Source organism: Octodon degus, unplaced genomic scaffold (genome assembly GCF_000260255.1).
Source record: "Octodon degus isolate 3935 unplaced genomic scaffold, OctDeg1.0 scaffold00215, whole genome shotgun sequence".
Classification (NCBI taxonomy): Eukaryota; Metazoa; Chordata; class Mammalia; order Rodentia; family Octodontidae; genus Octodon; species Octodon degus.
Window position 1 is genome coordinate 1852362 of NW_004524791.1, and position 7748 is coordinate 1860109.

Sequence of the window (7748 nt, forward strand, 5' to 3'; positions counted from 1 at the left end):
AGCAGTGACTGGGGTGGCAATAGGGACAGGCAGGCAGACTAGAAAACACAAAATGCTCGACCTAAAGTCCAGGAGCCACTGGAGGGTTTCAAGAAAGGAAATAAAATGGACACAAGTGTCTCATCACCTGAGGCAGAGACACCGAGTTTACCTGGGCTCGGTCCACAGAAGCCAGAGCCCCAGAGCTGCCACCCATCAGCACACACCCCACATCCACTGTCCCCTCACAACCAGCTGCAGGTCCGCTCCAGCAAGTTCGCGAGGTCCAGGAAGCATGCAAGGGCCTCCTCCATGTCTCACTCCCCACACCGCACCCTCACCCCTGCCTGCAGCAGGTGAGCTCTAACAGAGTCTCTGTCTCCACTAGGAGGAGGACCTGGCAGCTCTCGAGCTCTGCCCTCAGGAAGACCACACCTCCAGCTACAGTGAAAGGAAGGGACAAAGGCGCCTCCCTCAGGGCACAGTGACGTGCGCCCCCAAGCAGACTAATTCCCGGGCAACGTCCTGCCTGCAGACGCAGCCTCACCCCACCCCACCCCGCAGAGACAGTGCCCAGGAGTCTCAGGCTACCTCCCCCACGCGGGAGCTCTGAGGGCCACCCAGGAAGGGAGCGGGCCCAGCGCCCAGAGCCCCAGAGCCTGACCACACCCCGGAGAGTCCCTGGGCTCTCTTACTACACACAGTGCAGGGGACAGTGGAAAGATTCAGTCCCCAGATCCTGAGACCCATCCTCACTAACAAAACAAGATATCCGGAGTAGCTAATACTGCGTTGGGATGGAGACAACAAACTTTTTTTGGCTGGCTCAGCCCATCCTGAAGGCAGGGCTGGCATGGCATGTGGTGCCAGGGACAAACCACGGTCCTCATCACCTGCCTAAGTTTGCCTAAGAAGGCGCTTTAGGCCACTGAGCTATCTGGCTGGCCCAGAGATGATAAACTTCAAAATACAAAAGTCCAGGGCCAGGGAGATGGCTCAATAGAATAAGCACTTCCCTGGCAAGCGCAGGGGCCCGAGCTCAATCCCCGTTCCACAAGCTAAGGTGACTCTGGCAGTGAGTGACACTGTCTCAAGCACAAAAAAGTAAGTAAATAAAAGGGCTGGCACGCAGCTCAGCACAAGGGCCCTGGCCCTGGCCCCACTAAAACACAAAAGAGTTTATTTTTCCCAGCATTTTTTTATTTTATTTTTTTAGGAAAGGTCTATAGGGAGTTCAGGGTCTCACTATTAGATGGGACTCGTAATGATCTGCCTCTTTACAGCCTCCGGAGAGCTGTTTCCCAGCATTTTTAATAACCTCTTAAGTTCTTACAACTCTACAATCATCAGAGGTGCTTTAGAAGTTGGGGAAATCTTGTGTATGATTCCTTCCCTATGCATCATGTGTGATAAAACTTCCTTTGAAAAGTTACTTCAGGGTCGGCAACACAGCTCTGCAGACTAAAGCACCTGCGCAGGTAAGCACAGGGATCGCGGTTCCTTCCCAAGGAACATCTGAAGCGTTCAAGTCACGACTGGCCACAAGCCACTCTTACAGCGTACAGCCCCCCCCAACACTCAAAATCACCGCTCGAGACCCTGACTGCAGCATCCAAGCATGGCCTCTGGGGCCGCTGTCACCCTCCCTGGGACTCGCCTGCACTCCCCATGGCTCGACACAGAGCACCTTTGGGAAGCAGGACCAGCACAGGTCACTGCCCGCTCTGTCCTACAGCCGGGCTGCTGTACATGAGCCAAGTGCAGGCCCCAGAGTCCATCCTCCTGGGGACAGACACATGGACACTCTGGGCACCACCAGGACCACCGTGGGGAACGTTCTGCGTGGCCAGTGTCCGGGCAGGGTGGCCAGTCACCCCAGAGTGGTAGCAAACTCACCACACATGTGCTTCACGCTGCATTCCCACCAGTAGGCATGGGCTGCAGCCTGGGGTTGGCACGTCCAGCAGGCTGAGGCCTTCCTTGCTGCAGCACTAAATGGCATCTTCCCAGGGACGGTGCTGAGCCCTCTCCCCAGGCCCACACCCATAGCCCCATGCACCACAGGCGGCAGCAAGACCCTTGGAACTACAGAAAACGGAGTGCTCCCAACAGCCCCCAGGAACCACAGCCACATCCAGGAAGCCAGACACAGTACACCAGCTTCCCAAAAACCAGGTCACACATCCCCCCAGCTCTGTGTCCATGGCCACCTTCTTAATGTTATGTTAAAATATTTAAAAAACTAAAGATCGGCTGCTTCCACACATTGACTCCACTATGCACTTTACACAGGGCCCAGGAGCATTCCTTCTCTCGGGGACACAGAGAGAAGGCTCCCTGGGCCAGGGCTGCCACCCGCCAGGTGCAGGGCGAGGGCTCTCCTGGGGCCGCCTACTCTCACGCAGCCACGAGGCCTGGGTATCATGGGGATCACTTTCCTGAGTTGGGGCTGCGACGGGAGCTGGAGAGAGGCAGTGGAGGGGGCGGGAGGTGCACAGCACTCTCTTGCCCTTTCCTCCCAGCCTGTGGTCTCCGATGCAGCAGCCCCAGGGCCCAGGGGGGGCGCAGAGGAGCGGCTGCCCCATGCCACCCGATGGACCCAGGAGCACTGACAGCTGTGCATCCTAACAACGCCCAGTCACAGAGCAGAAGGCACAGCGCCAACCAGCACATGGTGGCCCTGCACAGGCCTGCCCTGTCACCAGAGACTGGCTGCTTTCAGCACAGGCAGACAAGGCCTACCCAGGCCCCAGCACCGCTGGCAGTGCAGCATGGCCTGTGCGGCTGCATGCCTAGGCCACGGCTGCTCCCCGCTGTCACAGCAGAGCAGGAAGGCTGGCAGCGGTTGCTCACCTTTTCCCAAACAGGCTGCTGCAGACATCCTGGCTGTGATGTTACTTAGCACACACTGCTAACAGGCCTGGGCCTTGCCAGAGTGGCATCCCAGGGATGGGGGCCTAAGCCCCACTGTGACCAGTGGCAGCAAGGCCAACTCGACAGTGGCTTTGCACGTAGCACGCTCCTAAGATGCAGCCCTGCTGCAGGCGCATGGTGATATCCCCACGGGGAAGGGAGAGCGAGGTCAGGGGCCACCACACAGCTCCAGGGACCTGCACACCTGCTGGCCCCCAGGACCGAGGACGCCGGCATTTGAGGACTCTACAGTGCAGAGGCTCCAGCGGCCTCCACCCCGTGAGCCCCGCCTGGGCTGTGTGGCTTCTCGTGCCCAGCACCAGCCTCGGCACACAAGACAAGACCCTAGGCAGGAACAGCACTTGGCCCAGCCACAGCCCGCAGGCACGCAGGCCTGCGCACAGCAGTCAGCAGGCAGGGTGGCCAGCATGACCGGTGCAGACCTGACACGACACGAGGGCAGGTCGCACAGTCAGGACTGCAGAGGGACACAGCCAGCCAGAATGCAGCTCCCTGCCTCGACCGCAGTTACACGGGACCAAGAAGTTAAACTGTGGACAAGAGAACATAAGCAGCTGTTTTCAGAAATGTCCTTCCTTCCAGGCATCTTGCTGCCAGGAATGAAGATGCTGAGGCTGGGGCCCTGGCCACCCTGAAACCACGAGGCTAAGAGGTCCTCACAAAAGTGGAGCCATGACGTGGACTCTGCAGGGCTCGGTCCTTGAGTCCGAACATCTCATTCCTTAGGAATGAGTCTCACGGACTCACAGGGGGCTGCCCATCCACCCACAGGGAGCAGGTCTCCTCTGCCCACCTGGCAGTCCTCGGGCCTGCCACGCAGAGGGCCAAACATCACTCACCACACGCCCTGAGGTGTGCTCAGAATGTCCAGCCTGGCCCAGGCCACAGCAAAGACGCAGGCACTCAGACTGACCTGAGCCCGCCTAGGAGGGGCCACCGGCCCTGTGCCACGTCCACACTCAGGGAAGGGCAGTGGGCAGGGGAAGGCCTCGTCTTACCTCAAAGGAGCACTCCACGGTCCTGTCGCTCTTTGTATGTGATAATCCCTTCAGGTCTATCTTTTCAACGCTCACTGTAAGAGTAAAGGAAACATTATATACACAACGAAGGAAGCCTTAGGTTCACACGTGGTAACCTGGACGCTGTGGCTCAGTGATTTCAAAGCAAGGCCTCCAAGTCTTGGCCAGCCAGGGACCCTGCCAGAGCCTTGCTGAGACCACAACACATGGATGGCAGCAGGGGCCAAGGCTGTGGGGCAGCTTAGGGAGGGACAGAGGTGAGCGCCTGGCCTGAGGCTCCCATGGGAGACAGCCTCTGTGCGGCCTGCTGGGCCACCGGGCAGCCACACCTGCAGCCATCCTCCAGGCACAGGGTCCTCCTGTGTGTCCTGGCTGCAGCTCACCCTCCACTGCGAGGCAAGGCCGGGTGGCGCTGTCATGGGGCTACGCCCCTGCCCAAAATCTTTCCTCAGAGCAGAAGTGAACACTAGGCCTGGAGCACTGCTCCAGGGGCTGAGGGCAGGCTCAGCTCAACACACAGCTCCTGCACCCACCAGGCCAGGCATCAGGGCACAAGGACGAAGTGCCCAGGGCCCCACATGGCATCTCCACAAGTGAGGCCACTCTGACCAAGCACCAGGGGTACCTAGGACACCTTCCTCCACAGCTAGAGGCTGTGTCAGGGATACTGGGCTCAGGGACCCCCAGAAGCTGTGGGGACAAAAGACTTGGGAGTGGGGGTCCCAGGAGTCGGTGAGGCCCTGACAAGTCGTGTATGACTGGTTTTAGTTCTCTAACAACAATCCAGACCGTGCCTAGAACAACACTGCTCTGAGGGCTGCGAGTAAGGGAAGGCTTTCACTCCTGCCCTGTCTACCACTGCAGCCACAGCCACATGTAAACATCCAAGTTTAAATTAATTAAAATGGAATAAAACTAAACTTCTTGGCAGTGCTAGGCACGGTCTAGGTCCTTAACAGTCTCACGTGCTGGCGGCTGTCACACCGTCCAGCACAGGTGCAGTCCTGCTAGCCCCAAGAGGGGGGCATTCTGTGGAAACCTGCCTGGGTCACAGCACGCCACAGATCTGGGTGTCAGCACTGGCCACCCCACCACAGAGGGCAGAGTTCGTACACACATTGCAGGGCTGCCCGGGAGTTCCAGCCAAGCAGGTGACCTGTCCTTCACCACCCCACTTGCCAATGGGCCCAGACTGAGCCCAGTCTGCAATCAGCAAATGCCCTTGGGATATGATCCACCCGACTCGGAGCAGGAAGCCTCCAACATCCCCTCACTGGAAGGAACCTGGCTGTGAGTTGAGACCGCTTATTTCCCTTCTGGCAAAACAAAGAATGCAGAGCACTGAGAGATGCCACCAACCGCTGCTCTGCGAAGCTGCTCACGGCACTGTCAGCAAATAAACAGCTTTTCTGTTTTTCCAACAGTGGCTTCAAAACCAAGCCTGGGGCCTCGCTGGAGCCTGCAGCTCTTCCCTCTCGGAGCCAAAGACGCACAACTGTGCGAAGGTGCCCAGCGCCTGCCCTGCTGATCCCGGCATGCCTGGGCTGCGCAGCACCAGGACGCATGGAGGGGACAGGAAACCCATCTGGACCAGGGGAAGTGACTCAGAGCTGGGCAAGAGGACTGAGATGCAGACAGCATCGTGCAGCTGTTTCCAAATGAAAGGCTTCTCAGAGGCCAGGCCAAGAGCTCAAGGCCGTCGCAGCACAGTCCGTAGGCTGCTGCACTCCCGCCAGCTCCACGCCTGCCTGGCCCATCTGCCCCGAGAGTGGAGTGCTGCGGGTGGCGGCAGCAGGCTGGGCAGCAGGCTCTTGGCTGTCCTCAGGGTCAGGAGCTGTTTGCGCATGTGCTGCACTCAGGCCGGAAAGACCCTGGGTGTAGGGCCGGGGCGCGGCCTGAGGGTTGCTCGCCCAGCATGCAACACCCAGAAAAGAGCACCAACAGTGTATCATGAAAGAATGCTCACTACCTTAACTGAAAAACTACAAAATACAGGAGTGACATTAATATGATTTTGTTTGAAGGTAAATGAAAAACACTGTAAAGAAATGATGAAAAACAAGGAGGGAAACACCTACAGGCTGAAGTCCCAGGTCACGCCCCAGAATGTCTGCACGGCTTCACACTTTTCCAGGGAGGACTTCCGGGTGGCCCAGTTACCCCACCCACAGCTGCAGGCCCCTCCTGGGCATCCCCACCAGTGCTCAGCGCTCGCCACCATCACCTGGCCTGCCTTTCTCAGGGTGGAAGCATGCACCTGGACACAGAGGACAGAGGTGCCACCCCTGCGTGCCACTGCCTGGACAGCACTGAGGTGACAAGGGCACTGTGCAGACAGCCTGTGAGGACATGCTTCTCTCACTCTGTGACTTTCCTTTCTATGCACACACAGGAACTGGAGCTTTTGAGCTCCAGACCGCAATCAGAACGCCGCAGCACTGAGCAGCAGCAGGGCAGGACGGCAGCCCACCCGGCAGCCTCCTGCACACGCACGCGCACACCTGGGGGCTGCGTTCAGCCCCGAGGAGGACGGCTGCAGGGCACGGCACACAGCTCTCCACAAAACTGCCAACAAATGCTGTGTCGCCTCTGTCCCCACCTTCGTGGGACAGGGACAGCAGCTTCTATGGGCCCAAGGTGCGCAATGGACTAAGGGGAAAAATGGCAGCACAGCGAGGGGAGGCCCGGGCACGGGCTCTGTCCCCACTTGCTCTCCCAGCAGCACTCAGCGGTGGAGGCTGCCAGCAGCCGCTACCCCCTGCCGTGGCTCCAGCATAGCCTTCTCCCGCTGAGGTCCGTCCTGCTCACCTCAGCCCTCAGGAGAAGGGCTGCAGACACACAGACATAGGGAGAGACAGCCAGAGGGGCTGTGGAGCACAAAACACAAGGTGGCCCTGGGGCCAGCAGGCAGGGCAACTGGGAGGAGCAGGCCTGCATCCCCTGCAATGCCTCCACCAGGTGCACCGCGCTGCCGGCAAGCTTGAGTCCTGAGGTGATTCCCGGTACTGGGAGAAAGAGTTGAGCTGTACCTACTGTGGAGCCCGGGAGGCGAAGAGACACGGTGAGCCCGAGCCCTCACCCAGGCCCGCAGAGAGGAAAGCACTGCTGCCCCAGCCCACGTGGTAAGCAGCTCCATTCCTAAGTCCAGCCATTCTCTCAGCACACACAGGCTGAGGAGGGCCACGAGCACACAGCTGGCACTCGCAGGGCCCCAGGCCTGGTCCCCAGCACCATAAAAACAAACAAAATAAATAGGGCAAAACACACCTGAGTGAGCATGTGTGGGCACTCACTGCCAAATTCTTTGAACTCTTTTGGGTCTCAAAGTCCTTCTTAGAAAGCTCTGAATGAAAAGGGAAAACAGGAGCTGGAGTCCTCAGGGCTTATCCCTATGCACCAGGTGGCAGAGGGTCCCAAGCCCACCAATGCCTCCTCCCGCAGCACCCGGCTTCTCCGTGTGGTCCAGGGCTGCGACGTGCTCGCCGCAACTGCTGCAGTCCGAGCGTCCCTTAGTGGCCTGACAGCAACCTTCCCCAAACCCCAAAGCGTTCAATTTACAACGGACACTGCGAGTGAGGGTGGGGCCTTTGGGATCCCCGTCTTTGAGAGGCCAGAGGGTCCCTGAGACACCAGCTGCTGGCACTGCCACTCTGTGCACACCGAGGAGCTGAGGTCCAAGCTTCAGGGCTTAGGACCTGCCTCCCCTCCCCACTCCAGCCCACCCTGACAAGGAGCTCACATCTGCACACCCATCCCAGCCGCATCCCCAAGGCTCGCAAGGACCTGCAGTTACATGTGGCTCGCTGGTGTGGCTGC

At 59.0% G+C, this 7748-nt stretch overlaps 1 protein-coding gene across 2 annotated transcripts in view; it reads right to left on the reverse strand.

The window, feature by feature from the left end:
- The window catches only part of Zcchc14 (zinc finger CCHC-type containing 14), a 36052-nt gene that overhangs the window by 9815 nt on the left and 18489 nt on the right, over positions 1–7748 (reverse strand). For both annotated transcript variants that reach the window (XM_023705246.1, XM_004644977.2), the window contains exon 3: positions 3912–3985. In XM_023705246.1, coding sequence (XP_023561014.1) covers positions 3912–3985 — 74 coding nt within the window. The remainder of the gene's footprint in view (positions 1–3911; positions 3986–7748) is intronic.